Genomic DNA, 14304 nt, shown 5'->3' with positions numbered 1-14304 from the left:
CACAGGTTTCTAAGTTTAGCCCCCTGCTACAGACCACTCCCTTCACCCGCCTCCTTGGCCCAGAGCCAGGCATGACCTCATCCTTTGCTCTAAGACTCCACCCTGCCGGCCGCTGGCCTGCCTTGTAGCCAGGGGGCCAGGCTGGCAAGCCGCCTGGACATGAAAAGAGATGGGACACTAAGCACGCGGAGGGAAAGACCAGAAGCTGCCACACACGTTGGAGCCTGTAGCCTTTATTCATGCCCCCCTGACCAAATGCAGTGAGAGACAAGGCCCCTGCCAAAAACAACTCCAGGGGCCTGGGACTCTGGGTCCCCTACTGCAGATACTTTCCTGTGAGCCAGAAGTGTATAAAGTGCTGGTGTGTGACCATCCTTTGGGAAAGGTCAAAGGGGCAAGAGCCCCAGGGGCCCTGAGGAAGGGCAGGGCATAGGCCTGGCTCCCAGAGCACTGGGAGGGAGGGCCCGCACCACCCCACCACCTCAGGGCTAGGAAACCTCAATGCAGTCCTGGGCAGGAGGGAACTGAAAAGGGGAGCCTTCAGCATGGAGCCCTAAGGAGGCTGGGGTTGTAGGGGGATAATTTCTGTACCCCTGTTGAAGGGAGGGGGCATGTTTGGAAAGGCCTTGGGGATCTCAGATAATGGGACAGCCCCTCCGGCGCTTGTTCTTGCGGACCTGGAGGCCAGCCCGAGTGGCCATCTCAAACACCTCCCGCACTCCCTCCTTGGTCTTGGCTGAGCACTCAAGGTAGCCAAAGGCGCTGATCCGGTTCGCCATGTCCCGGCCTTCCTCAGACCGAACGGGCTCCTGAGAAGACAGAAGATGAGGGGTCAAAGGAAGCTGGTGACTACATGAACCTCTCCTGCCTCACCCATAAGTGTAGCAGCTGGAACAAATGCCTCCTCCTCCAGTCCTGACGCAAAAAAAACCACCCAGGCCCCAGCTACCCTGGGCAGCTTCTGGGCCAGGGATCCAAAAATCCCTCCGGCCCCTCCCTCCATTCCCGTGCAGCCCCACCTCCTCCCACACACAGCCCCCAGTTCTCTTGCCTGAATGAGGGCCTCCCACCTCCTGACTGCTCTGCCTCCATCCTCACTCTTCCAGTCAGAATTATTTTTCTAACACACAGACCTAACATCTCCCCACTTTGAAACTTTGCCGTAATTATCTTTGCATTTCTTATCCTGACAGCTTTTTCTAATAAACTCTAGTGCTCTGGCTAGAGAGCCACTTAGGTCCCTTGAATAAGCCAGCTCTCTCATCCCTTCTTCCAGCCATTTACACAATGCCTGCCCTCATTCCCACATCCACATCACACTACACCTCCCCCAGGGGCACTGATGGCACAGCCTGGGTACCCCAAGTGAAACAAGCTGTCTCCCCGAGGGCAGATTTTCTTAATCATCTTAATAGTCCCAATTCTAAACAGAATGGACAATTAACTGGAATAAGTAAAAATGCCAAGTGACTTTGGACAAGTCACTTCATTCTCTGATACCTCATCAGACACAACCCTACGGGTCCTCCCTCACCAGGAGATATTACCATCTCCCCTAACACATGGCAGTAGCTGGAAAGAAGCTCCCTTTGCCTGTCTGCAAACCCTCAGAGGGTGCCTTCTTCCCCAGGGGCTCCAGCCCGGCAGCCGCACCCACCTGCTTCATCTTGGCCAGCTCTCTCCTGGTGTGCTCATCTTGCCTCAGGTCCTTCTTATTCCCCACCAGGATGATGGGCACGTTGGGGCAGAAGTGCTTCACCTCTGGGGTCCACTTCTCAGGAATGTTTTCTGTGCAGACATGCCCCAACAGGTGTTGGTGCCTCCACTTAAGCTAGAAAGCTCCCCTGGGGGGCCCTCATCTTCCCACAGCAGAATCTTAGAATCCCCTTCACAGCTCAAAACCTCAAGAGCAGTATGCCCTCAGAGGGCCAGTTACCACAATAAAGGAGACCAACGGGGCCTGAGTGCTCCCCTGCATCCCCACCCCCACCTCTGAAGATGACTGAAGACAGGCCAAGGCACGACACCTCTGGCTGATTCCGAAGGGTTCTCAGTCCCCTCCCTCCAATCTCCTCACCCAGGCTGTCGGGGCTGTCGATGGAGAAGCACATGAGGATGACGTCAGTGTCCGGGTAGGAGAGAGGCCGCAGTCGATCATAGTCTTCCTGCCCTGCTGTGTCCCACAGAGCCAGCTCCACCTGACACACAAGGCCAGTGAGCAGCTGGCCTGAGGGCCCCAACCCTGCCACCCAAAGGTCCTCTGAAACCACTGTTCTTTGGGCTCACTGAACTTCTTTATTGAGTACCTGCTATGTGCCAGGCATTGTATTAATCACTGTCCCACAACATAAATTAGGTCAGTTTGTTAAAGAAAGCTAAGACACGTGTTTGACCCTTGAGTTCCACTGTGAGCACCATTATTTTGGTTAATTCTCACAACAACCTTTTGAGGGAGGTCTTACCATCATCCCCATTTTGCAGGTGGGGGAGCTTAAACCCAGAGGCAAAGGGACTCGGCCCAGGTTACAGAGCCAGTCTGTGGGAGAACCAGAAAGTATATCCAGGTTTTTTAAGACTGCAGATGTACTTCCTAACTTTTACTGGTTCCAGCAGGGAGAATGACGCAAGGACAGGGGTAGGAGTGGGGCAGGACATACTAGGTCATTCAGTGACTGGGGACGGGGTCTCAGGGTCGGGTGGGAAGGGCATCTCTGCCTTCACCTGCTTGCCGTCCACCTCAATATCCGCAATATAGTTCTCAAAGACAGTAGGGACGTAGACCTCCGGAAACTGATCCTTGCTGAAGACGATGAGGAGGCAGGTCTTCCCACAGGCACCATCCCCAACGATCACCAGCTTCTTTCGGATTGCAGCCATGGTGGGGCTGCCAGGAAAGAGGTGTTGAGGATTTGAGGAAAAGCCATTAAAGTCCAAAAACACTTCTCTGGGGCCCCCAAACCTTCCTGGAAACCGAGGCATCTAGCAAAGGGACAGGGGGCTTGCTCAGGCATCTTCTGGTCAAACAACAATTGTGCAACAACAGAGCTTGAAATTCCTAATCTCTGGGTCAGGGACAGGTCTCCTTCAATGGGTTAGAATACAGTGGTGGGAGGTGGACGATGACCCCACTTGGGAGTTGGAAAACATGAGTTTCAATCTAATCCACTTGCCAACTTGGGGACTCCAGGTAGCTAGAGAGCTGCTCAGGGATGCGGGACGTCCAGGGAGCAAGCTTCTATCTACTTCACACATCAGGGTTTCGAGTCAGACTTCATTGGTCACCAGGATTTTGATGCATTTACAGTTTAATAATCTCTAAGGTCCAATCTAGAACAGATTGTCCCTCAGCACAAGTCATACCTGTCCAGTCACAAATGAGGAGTCCCTTTCTAGGACCAGAGTAGCAGAATCAGCTACCAGGTGGTAGGTGGGTAAAGGAAGAATAGTTATAGAGTCCCTAGGAGCCAGGCACTCTGTCGGGCATTTTGGCAGGAATTATCTCCTTTGCTCCCCAGATGCCTGGGAGGTAGATGGTGCACTTTCCATTTTGACAAACTAGGAAACTAAGGCTCAATGAGGTTAAGACAGATTCAGAGCTGTGGCTTGTAAGCAGCAGGGACAGCATCCAAAGCAGGACTGGGTGACTCAAAGCCGTGCCTCTTCGACATGTCACCTCAGCGGTAGGAAGGAGAGCAGAAGCAGGGAAACCCAGAAGACAGGGGCAGCAGCCAGCCAGCTTCCCTGGTCCACCCCACCCGGTCCCCAAAGCCCCAAGTCATACAAAGGAGGCTCAGTCCCAGCAGTGCCCACAGCTCGAGTTTGGGCAGGCTGCCTTCCTCCCCCCTTCCTCCTGGGCCTGCCAGCAACACTGGGTCACTCAGCCCCTGGCAGGGGACAATGACCACACTGTAGGGAGCCACACATCCACCACAGCACAGTGACTGAGAAGAATCCACCAGGGAATCACCTCCACCCACTCTGGAACAGTCCCTTCCTCCCTCGGTCCAGCTCACCCACAGGCCCTGCCCACCCCTCCCTGTGACTCAGGGCAAGGAGTCAGCTTCCCGGGCTTCCAAGTGTCCCCCACCCCCAGCACACACGGCGAGCATCTGCACAGTTCATCACACCTTCGCAGCTTCCCTCACTTCCTCCTTCCCTGGGGAGGGGAACTGACCTCCAGCCGGCTGAAGTTCCCAGGCTGCAGGAAGAGAGGGCGGGCTCTGGAGCTGAGATGAAGTCAAGGCTGTTGGGAAGGGGGAGGGGGCTAGAGTCTGGGTTGGGAGGAGTCCCAAAAGAAGAGACAAATGAGGGCCAGTCCCAGCACCAACCAGGCAGGGAGCAGTTAAGAAAGCGACGGTAACCTGATCTCGGCTTCAAACCTAGCTTTTTCTCTCAGTCCCACATCCTGTCAAACTGGGCTGACTGAACGCCTCTACTCCCCACACCCCACCACCACCTCACACTGCCCTTTAGGAAACGAATACTCCAGCCCCAGGCCTGTTCCCTTCAACAGTAGATCCTGGGTGGCCCTTCCCTTGCCTCCACACACATTCACAAAACTGTCCGTTTTGTGGACATGAGTCAGAGACTTTACAGGAGTTCAAAGTACACAGCCACACTCTTCCCACCACAAAACGGACTCTGATTCCCTAGAAGACAAGCAAGAAGGCATTCCCCCTGCCGGCAGATAGCCTCCAGAAATGGAAACCATCCTCCAAAAAGAGGGTTCCTTGGGAATTCTATCCAGGTGACTGACGCTAGGATTTCTTCCAACTCCTCCATCCACTCCATTAGTTCACCTTGCCCTGTTTTGTAAAGATGGGCTGGGGTAGCCCCAACCTGGGGTGGGCAGTGTTGATGGAGGGCAATCACTACTGGGGGGAAAGCCAGTCACTTAGGCATAAGTATGTCACTGCTGTCCCCCCAGCAGGGTAATTCAGATGGCACCAGAGTGGTAGGAGGCAGAGGACAGAAGCCCGGGGTTGAGGCATGCGTTAAGGGACCTGGAGCCTCCAGCTCAATTAGAAGACTTTCCCTCCAGGCTACGGTTGGGCCGGAACAGCAGGCAGCCCAGGCCAGGCCAGGACACTAGGCCCAAGGCCAAGACGGCATGGATAACTCCCTATGGGAGGCAGCCCCAGAGGGACTGTCCCACTGACCCCTTAAGAGGGGCAACTGAGCCCCACACAGGGCCTGGAATGGAGCCTGGAAGTTCTGGGGCCTTCCCCAAGACAAGACAGTGTGAATACACCAGATCTCTCTCCAACCGCTCTCTTGAATTCCCAGATGAGCCAGAGCGGCCGGCTGACTTTGCTGACCCACCCTACACCTAGGGAAGGAATCCGTTCTGGAGATACCAGGAGATACCGCATTCTCAACTTTAAAACCAGAGTGAGGGTGGGACTCGGTCTCGGGATCCCAGCCCCAAACCCCAGGATACTCTTTCTTGGTTCGAGTATGAAGAAGGAGAAGGATTCTCATTCTCATTTTCTCTCTCTCTGTCTATACACACACACACACACCACAGAGTTGGATCCTTCCCCATCTCCCTTATCCTCAACACAAGCGGGCTCCAGGAACAGTCTAGGGCGGCGTCCAGACCCTGCCGAAGAGTGGCAAGTCCCAATGGTCACATCCCGCCCCTATTCCCGCCATGCCTCCCTCCTGGCCTGGAGGAATTCCCACCCCATCCCACTCTAGGTCAACTGCGGCCGCCCGCCCTGGGGGCTGGAGCGTCTGAGTTGAGGCTCCCTCGCCCCTCACCCGGCGGGGCAGGTTCCAGGAAGCTGGAAGGAGAGGGGAAGGGGCTCCGACTCGGACCTCAGGAGGCCAGAGCCCCTGCCAGCAAGTTCGGGCCCCCTCGCTGCAGCCCAGGGAGGTGCAGACGCGGCCCGACCCCCGCCCAGCCCGGATGCCGACTCCGCGGGGAGGGAACGGGGTCCAAGCCCAGGCCGAAGCCCCCTCCCCGCACGGGCCCCGATCTCCGGCCCAGAGAGGAAGGGAAAGTGCTCTCCCGGGGACGAGTTCCCAAGACGCCCCGCCGCCCGCAGCCCCGGCCCAGGGTACCTTCGGTTCCGCCGCCTCCAGCTGCGCGGCCGGTGCCGGAGGCTCAGACTGACCCCAGGGCCCCGCCCCGCCCTCCTCCAGCTCCGCGGCGGGGAGGGCGGGCCCGGCAGGGGGAGGGTCGGCTGGGGGCGGCCCCTGGCTCGGCCCGCCCCGGCCCCGCGCAGGGCGGCCGCCGCTTGCTTGGTCCGCAGGCCTGGGGCCGGGGGTGTCCACTCCGCCAGGTAGGGGAGGGCCACGGGGTTATTCCCGGACTGCGGAGGAGCCGGGCGAGCGGGGCGAGCACTACCTGGGTGAACTCACTCTGCCCAACCTTCCAGCCCTTAGGGGAGGACCGACGTCGGGAAAGTTAAGAGTGCTCGGGGTGGGGTCAGGAAGGGCCGCTGCTGCCCTCCTGTGGCCAAGCAGCCACTCGCTCTTGCTGCACCTGGGACCTCTCCGGAGGCGGGACTGGGAAAGGGCAGCCCCCGGCACGTCCCAGGGCCCGGCGCGGGTGTGTTGCTTGGGGGAGATGTCCACCCTCTTGTTCCTAGGATCGTACAGCCCAACGTCATCCCCCAAACTTGAAGACCTCTCAGAGCCGTTCAGACCCAGACCACCGTTCCTCCTCACAATTCGCTTTCCTCCCTCGCCCTGGAATTTCCAGGAGTCCAATTCCTACCTACTCCTCAAAGGGTACTCCTAGAAATGCTTCCGGATCCCAGCTGGGAATTCTGTTCCCACTTCTAGTTCTGACTTGGTGTATAGGATATTTACCTACACGCGTATCTCCTTTTCCTGTAAGGAAGCTGAGGAGATGGGAGTAGAATGAGGACATCCACCAACATTTCTTTGGCTTGTGCTTGGGACACTACACAGCTTAACCCTTTCAATATTCATCACAGATCTTTGGGGAAAATATACCTATCCCCTTTTGCCCATAGGGAAGCTGAGGCTCAGAGAAATCAAGCGGCTTACACAAATGTTTTTGACTTGTGACAGCAAGAATTCACACAGCCGGGCCTGTCTGGCTCCAAACTGGTGGTCTGGCCCTGCTACTTCCCAGGCTCCTCCAGCCCGTCCCTTCCCCCGTTGTCTAGCACAGTGAGTGGCACATAATAGGTTGCCAACAAATATTTGATGAATGAATGAATGTTAGGAGTCATACAGACTTTATCTGAAGTGCAATCCAGACATTTGACAAATGTGAAAACTGAGGTCCGCAGCAGTTTGGCCCCAGGCCTCTTAACTGGCTCGGTAAACATTTCTTGAGGGTGAACTGAGAGTTATGTTTGGAAGATCCATTTCTGCCTTCAAACAACTTAAGAGTCTAAATGAGGAACGCAGACAGTTTCAAGATGGCTAACATTTACTGAATCCATATTACATGGACCTGGGTCCACATACATTAACTACAAGAATCTCATGAGGTAGCTATCTCCATTTTACTGAGAAGCAAATTGAGGTTCAGAGAGGTTACAAAGCTAGTGCCGGGTCTGACACTAGAACCCAAACAGCTGAACTCTAGAGCCCCTGTTCTTAATTGCTACTCCCTACTGACTCCTAATGTAGACAGTTATAATACAGGAGGTCATTGCTGTAGTGTGGGCATGTGTAGCTGTGGGATACCCAGTCCTGAACAGCAGGTGAAGTTTTCAAGATAAGGTGATGTGTAGATTTTTTTAATTTTAATTTTTTTTTTTTTTTTTTTTTTTTTGAGACAAGATCTCTGTTGCCCAAGTGTGCAGGGCAAAATCTCAGCTCACTGCAGCCTCAACTTTCTGGGCTCAAGTGATTCTCCCACTTCAGCTTCCCCAGTAGCTGGGACTACAGGCGTGTACCACCACACTTGATTTTTGTATTTTTTGTACAGATGGGGTCTTGCTATATTGCCCAGGCTGGTGACGGGCCTTTTCTAGTTATTTTGCTCATCTTTATTTTTGCTTCCCTTAGCTTACTTTGGGTTTAATTTGCTGTTCTTTTTCTAGCATCTTAAGGTGGAAACAGATCACTGATTTGAGATCTTTATTCTTTTCTACTAAAAGCAATACTCTTAATTTCCTTGGATGCTTAACTGCTTCCCACAGGCACTCACCACTACATTCAGCTATTTTTTTCTTTTTCTGTAGAGATGGGGTCTCACTATTGCCCAGGGTGGTCTTAAACTCCTGGGCTTAAGCAGTCCTCTCACCTCTGCCTCCCAAAGTGTTGGGATTACAGGTGTGAACCACCATGTCCGGCAGTAGATGTTGGATAAGTTGGAGCTACTAAAAGCCCACAGTTATGCACACCCCAGGAAGTTGGTGGTGGTGGTGAAAAATGAGGCTGGAGAAGGAAGCAATGGCTGGATCATGAAGGACCTTATATGCCATGCACAGGAGTTGAGTGTTGATTTTGTTCTAGGCGCAGTAAGGAGCCACTAAATGTAGGAGGCCAATATAGTAAAAGGTGGTGGTGACTGAAGGCAGAGAGAGGTGGAGACAAGTAGAGAAATATTTTTAAAGGTCTATAGTCAACAATACTTAGTGATCAATTACCTTGATGGGAAAGAAATGAAAGCAAAGGGTGAGCAACTCCAGGATTTCTAACTGGAGCAGCAGAGCTGGTGCACATTGAGGGGATATACCAGGAGAAGGAACATGCTATGGAGGGCAGTGGTGAATTTAGTTTGAGGTATTTGAATTGAAGTGCCAACGGGCTGTCTGGGAGGTGACTGGAATGTGTGGATCTAAAGCTCAGACAGGGTCTGGGCAGATGGGTGAAGCCACAGAAGTGGCCAATGACACTCACAGCAAATGCGTGGAGTGGAAAGAGTGGTGGGCGGAATAAAGAACCTGGGGAATACATTTCTAGAACTATTCTGGTGCTCTTTCCACCACCCCACAGAGCTTTCTTCTTATCTTTCAGTTTCTAGTCAAAGCAAATAAAGACACACACCTTTATCCATCTGGTTTATTTGCCAATAGCTATAATTTTGGATATAGCGGGCATCCCTTCTTCAGTTAAGCTGCCACTAAAGAAGGGTCAGGGAGACAACTTCAGAATTTGGGCTGTGAGAAGAGTAAGTATGGAGAGGCTGGGATGGTGGTGGGAGGGATGATGTTCAGCCCCTCAGGAGTAACTGCCTGGCCCTCCCAGGGGGATGACGAAGACAGAGATGTCATCCCCGGAACCCAGCTTGTTGTTGGGGAGACGCCAGCCACGGTCCCGGGGGGTACCCCGGGCCCCCAGGACCAGAGCTTGGGCCAGAGCTGTATACCTGCCAGGAGCACACATGCACATTCATGTACCAACATGTATGTGGGAAGACAGATACACAGGCCCACATGTGGGGTCCCAAGCATTGCTTCCCTTTGACCCTTCCGTCACCAATGCCATTCCCTTACCACCATGCCATGCAGCCCCTACCTGCTGTGGTCATTGGGTTCATAGGCCGACAGCACCCTGTCCACAGTGGCAGCTACCTCATAGTCAGTAGTGACATCCCACAGGCCATCTGTTCCCAGGACTAGCACATCATCTGGGCAATGCTCATATTGCGTCAGGTCATATACTCGTACCTGGTGTGAGAAAAGCGGGGAGAGGATTGAGATGTGGGGTTTGCTGGACAGGGAGCTTGGGGATAAAGGGACTGCAGATGAAAGCTGGCCTGAGACCCCCAGAGAAGGCAAGATGTGGTTTAAGGGGGCCACCGTATGGCTCACCTCAGGGAAGCAGGAGAGAAAAGGCTTGATGGGCAGGGTGGAACTGCAGACCTTAAGGTTGTGGTCTCCCAAGCCTCGGGTCACCCCAATGGTGGCCATCACCCGAGCCTGAAAGAAATGAGGAGGGACTGCCACTATAGTCCTCTGCCAGATTCTCTGAAGCCAAAGATCCTTCCACCCCTACCCTCAGGTAGAACCTCCACCTCCCTAGACAAGTTGTGACAGGTCCTCCTGCCCTCTCCCACCTCTACCATGGAGTTTACCTTTTTGCCCTCCCCACAGACCAGAGGAAACCTGAGATCCTCCAGCTCGATCTTTTTGTAGGCCCTGGGGAGGGGGGAGTAGAGGAAGCATCACCCAGGCATCAAAGTCCCTCTCCCCTAGGAGCTGCGCACCCTCACACAAACCCCTTAGAAAGGCCACATCCTCCCAACTCCCAGCCTCCAGCTTCCACCTTGCTGCGGGGCGAGGGGCTGGTTGCGTTGCCATGGGAACGGGCCCCAGCTCTGAGGGAAGTGTTACCAGCCGGTCATGTTCTGGTCCCGATACAACATCCTCTGCCCCAGCTCCTTGGGCAGAACTCTGCGGGGGAACTCAAGGTGGGTGAATTCACTGCCTAGCAGCTCTGGTTTCAGGAAGCCCTAGAGTTAGGGATGATCAGAACAGAGAGCCAGGGGGCATTACGCTCACAGCACACGCTGGTATATAGATGACGTTAACTACAGCAGACCCTTCAATAGAGTTTACCATGTGCCACACGTTATTCTAATATTAGCAAATATTAACTCATTTACTCCTCACAACAGCCCTTAAGGCAGGGACTATTGATGCACAGAGGTTAAGGGAGGGAATTGCTGAGGTCACACAATTAGCAAAGCACTCAGACCAGGATGCATCCCGGGCTTCCAGCTCCACAGCCACCTACGTGTAGGCACTAAGCTGTACTGCCTTTCAGGAGCCTTTGCTGTTCCCTTCCCCCACCTCAGTCTCTACTTCCAGCCTCAGCTGGGGCCACAGTGGGAGCACTGGATCAGCCCAGTACTGCAGCCTCCCTGCTGCAGCCTCCCACCGGCTCAGCCCCGCACTCCATAGTCCACACAGCGGCCTTCCCAGTAAGGTGCTTTCTGTGCCTATGGTGGGGGTGTGAGAGTTCTCAGGTCCATGGGGTGCAGGGAGGCACAAGACCCGACAAAGAATGGGGGTAGGGAGTTTGGTTCCTACTTACAAGCAGCTGAAGACGCTGGCGCTCAGTCTCCGGGGTAAACTCTCGGGACATTGGAATGATTTCACCATTCCGGACAATGATGGCCCTGCCCAAAGAAAGAAAAGGAATTGGGACCTGGTTCTCTTCAGACTCATTCATGAAAAATTCCAGGAAGACCAGGCCCTCTCCATAATGACCTTTCAGATTCCTTACCCAGACCCCCATATCTGCCCTCGACCCCAGCCAATGGCTATTTCAGGCCACCCCTTATGTCTGTCACCCCTCTTGACTCCCTCCAGTCTTGATTTTTAGCCCCTGCCACCTCACTCTCCTGTATTCCCCCATCCCAGAGAGTGTGGCCCTCTGTCGCCACTCTCAGAGCCCCCTCCCCCATACCTGCTATCGCCTGCATTGGCCACGTACACCTTGCCTAGCAGGTAGACCACAACCAGTGCACAGCAGCCCCCCTCCACTTGGTGGCCACGCCGCTCCCGGGCCATCTGCTCATCCTGCCACATAAGGAAGGGTCAGAGGTGGGTAGAAGGAGAGGTTCCAGGTACACAGTCACCTTCCCCCTACCCCCTCCACCTGTAGGAATCAACTGGCCCAGCCAGAGTACACTGGAAGACAGGAGGGAAGACTGGGGTATAACTGCCCCTTCTCCCTCCTCTCTGAACCAAGCTCTGCTCAGGCTCTCAAAGGTGTTGTGGGTTCTTAGCGTAACCCCCTTAGGCCACCTGGCTTCCACAAAGAGTTGGCCAGAGTGGCTGCCTAGCAGACCCTTGGCCCAGGTCACCCACTCACCATGAGCTGGAAGGCATTCTCAATGGCCCCCACTACCAGGCTCTCGTGGGTCACTTCCTTCTGTGAAGACCAGCAGGACTGAGGGCCAAGCAAGTGAGAGGGGTCGGAGGAATCTGGGGTCCCCGGGGTGGTCGGGAGGCAGAGGGGTGGTGGCGAAGGGTCCTGAAGTATCTCTACCAGGTCCTTTAGCTGCTCTCGGATATGGCGATGCAGGAGCCGTGAGGCCATTTCAGCAGCTCCACCCCCTGCATGACCATCAAATAGGCCCCAGTAGTAGAAGCAGAGTCCCTGGTGGAGGAAAAGTTGGAGGTGAGTTGTGTTTGTTTGCCAGGAGAAGAACAAGACTCTGGGCATCCATACAAACATCTGAGAAGTCAGTATTTGCTACTGAAGGCAAATTAGGTTTATTCACTTATTCACATAAGGCTTCCTATGTTATCAAGAGAAAGCAAAGGCTCAAAAGCCAAACTCAGAGGATAACAGATCCAAAACTCAGCACTGGCAATTAAATCATCCATAAATATGCGAGCCTCTACATTTTAGGTGGGAAAGTAACATTCATGCTTACATGGTGGAATCTAACTGATGAATGCCAGGTAAAGCTTCTGTGCCAGAAGGTAGAAAGCCAGTGAGTTAGTCAGGTCTTCCACATGGCTCAGATTTAAAACCAGAGGCCTGAGTCCCTGGGGAGACGTGTCACTGTGTCTCTGGAGTCTGGGAAAGGGGATCCCGGCTTACCTGGCCTCGGCTAAGCTCCCTAGGTGCCCCTGTAACACTCCTCCGACCTTCCACATACACCACTTCACAGCAAGCTTGGTCCTCATTGTGCCGACTCTTGCCAGCATTGATGACCCTGCCAGGCCAGAATGACCACATCAGGTTGGAAACCAGACCAGGTCCTGGAATAACTCCCACCTTAGACACACACCGTCTCCTGCGCCTGCTGGCCAAGCTGAGAAAGGTCACAGCCACCTGGGATCCAGGCCAGAGGGAGGAGGAGAAGGGAGGGCTGGCAAGGTGCAAGGAGTACTGTTTGGGTGGCCGGCCCTACCACCTCACGGAAAGGCCAGCAGGAGCTTCTGGCCAACCGCTATGTCCCCTGCCTGCCTCACTTCCCCCATCCCTGGCAAAAAAGAAAAAAGAAAATGAAAGGCATTCCTAGTGGTGCTTCTGGGGGAGGGGCTAGATGGTAGCAGAAGTTTTATTTCCCTGCTAGCTACACCCTCAACCACTATCAACTATCCCAGTGCCTTGTCCCCAGCACCTCATCCTCATGGGCACACCCACCCTTATCCTAAAACCATCAGCGAAAGTTTCTGCTGCCTTGACAATGAGGAAGTTCTCCAGCCCAGATCGGGAAAGAGGAATTGAAATAGACTAGAAGTGGAAGCCCACCTGGACTGGGCAGGAACCGCATACCCACAAGCTCCTCCCACACCGGAGGCTAAGGGAGGTGGTGGTGGGTCCATGGGCCACCAGCCACCTTCCTCAGCGAACTCAGCGCCCCCAGCTCCCTCGGTGCTCTGCGTTCCCGACAGATGCATTAAAAATACACACAGCCCGGGGGCAAGCCGGCCGGTCCGGCCAGGGGGTCCGCTTCTTTGCCAGGCTAGCACGAGTTGGCAGGCTGAGGGGCATCTAAATGGGACCCTCCTCTACCCCGGGCGTCCCCTTCCCCGCCCCTGGGGAAGCTGGCGGCCTGCTGGTGTCGCGGGCTATTTCTGGGTGTGGAGGGGGAGGGGAACTACGGTAAGAGGGACAGGGAACTGGGGCGCTGGAGCCGGGAAGCGGGTGAGCGAGTCTTCCCAACCGCTATGTCCCCTAATAAAAAGAACCCCGCTCCTTCGTGAAACCCCTTCTCCCTTAGCCTTTAAGCTGCCGGGCCGCGACTGGGAACTGGCCAACTCATCCTTCGCAGGGCCCTCCGCCCTCCGGGCTCTGGGGGAGAACAGGTCCTGAGGCAGCGTGACCGAGGGCAGTCAATGAGCGGGAAGGACCTGAAGAAGGTGACACAGGCTGCGCCCGACTGGAAAGTGGGCTGGGAGGGGGTGCGGCACGACGACCAGAGGATAGCAAAGGTCCTGGGAAAAGGGAGCTCCTGGCCCGGACGCGGCGTGGGGAACGCGTCCCAGCGCAGGGGATGCGGAGCTGGGGAGAGGGGTGGGAGCCCCATCCTGGTTTGGGTGCCCCAGGGGGCGCTCACTCGGCGTAGCCTGTGCTCCAGGGCAGGCGGCGGCCCGTGTCCGGGGGGCTTTGCACAGCCCGGCCCGCGTGGTCATCGGCGCGTCGCAGCCCCCCGGGGCTCAGCTGCAGAAAGGTCGGTCTGGAGAAGCTCGCTCGAATCTCAACAGCCTTCGCGGGCGTCGCGCTCCCGCTCCCAGCCTTCGCAGGAGGGCTCCTGGGCGCTTCTGGAGCGGCAGCGGGCGGCGCCGAGGCGGCGTTGGGCAGGTCCGGGGATTTGGGGCGCGGAGGAGGAGCGCCCCCAGAGCTCACCAGGTGCGCCACGGCCGAGCGCACCCGGTTTAGCATGCTGCCTCCCTGCCCCGCCCT

General features: G+C 55.4%; 2 protein-coding genes across 7 annotated transcripts; both read right to left on the bottom strand.

The window, feature by feature from the left end:
• Window positions 1-213: 213 nt before the first annotated feature.
• Window positions 214-6396, bottom strand: RHOC (ras homolog family member C). Of its 6 annotated transcripts, XM_023232679.3 has the most exons (7): window positions 6067-6396; window positions 4175-4243; window positions 2722-2884; window positions 2463-2536; window positions 2078-2198; window positions 1658-1788; window positions 215-809 (listed from the first exon to the last, which is right to left on the bottom strand). In XM_023232679.3, exons 4-7 carry the CDS (start codon window positions 2472-2474, stop codon window positions 636-638), a joined length of 438 nt encoding a protein of 145 aa, XP_023088447.1. In that variant the 5' UTR covers window positions 2475-2536; window positions 2722-2884; window positions 4175-4243; window positions 6067-6396; the 3' UTR covers window positions 215-635. The 6 variants fall into 6 exon arrangements, with proteins under 6 accessions (XP_023088443.1, XP_023088444.1, XP_023088445.1 ...); XM_023232675.2 differs by lacking the exon at window positions 2463-2536 and having other exon boundaries at window positions 214-809; window positions 6067-6394; XM_023232680.3 differs by lacking the exon at window positions 4175-4243.
• A 2580-nt stretch (window positions 6397-8976) lies between these two features.
• Window positions 8977-14304, bottom strand: PPM1J (protein phosphatase, Mg2+/Mn2+ dependent 1J). The gene is made up of 10 exons (XM_023232681.1): window positions 13958-14304; window positions 12493-12607; window positions 11755-12042; window positions 11347-11459; window positions 10972-11056; window positions 10269-10387; window positions 10010-10073; window positions 9747-9854; window positions 9451-9602; window positions 8977-9301 (listed from the first exon to the last, which is right to left on the bottom strand). Exons 1-10 carry the CDS (start codon window positions 14281-14283, stop codon window positions 9154-9156), a joined length of 1518 nt encoding a protein of 505 aa, XP_023088449.1. The 5' UTR covers window positions 14284-14304; the 3' UTR covers window positions 8977-9153.

Source organism: Piliocolobus tephrosceles, chromosome 1 (genome assembly GCF_002776525.5).
Source record: "Piliocolobus tephrosceles isolate RC106 chromosome 1, ASM277652v3, whole genome shotgun sequence".
Taxonomy (NCBI): domain Eukaryota; kingdom Metazoa; phylum Chordata; class Mammalia; order Primates; family Cercopithecidae; genus Piliocolobus; species Piliocolobus tephrosceles.
This window is presented reverse-complemented; position numbering and strand designations above follow the sequence as displayed.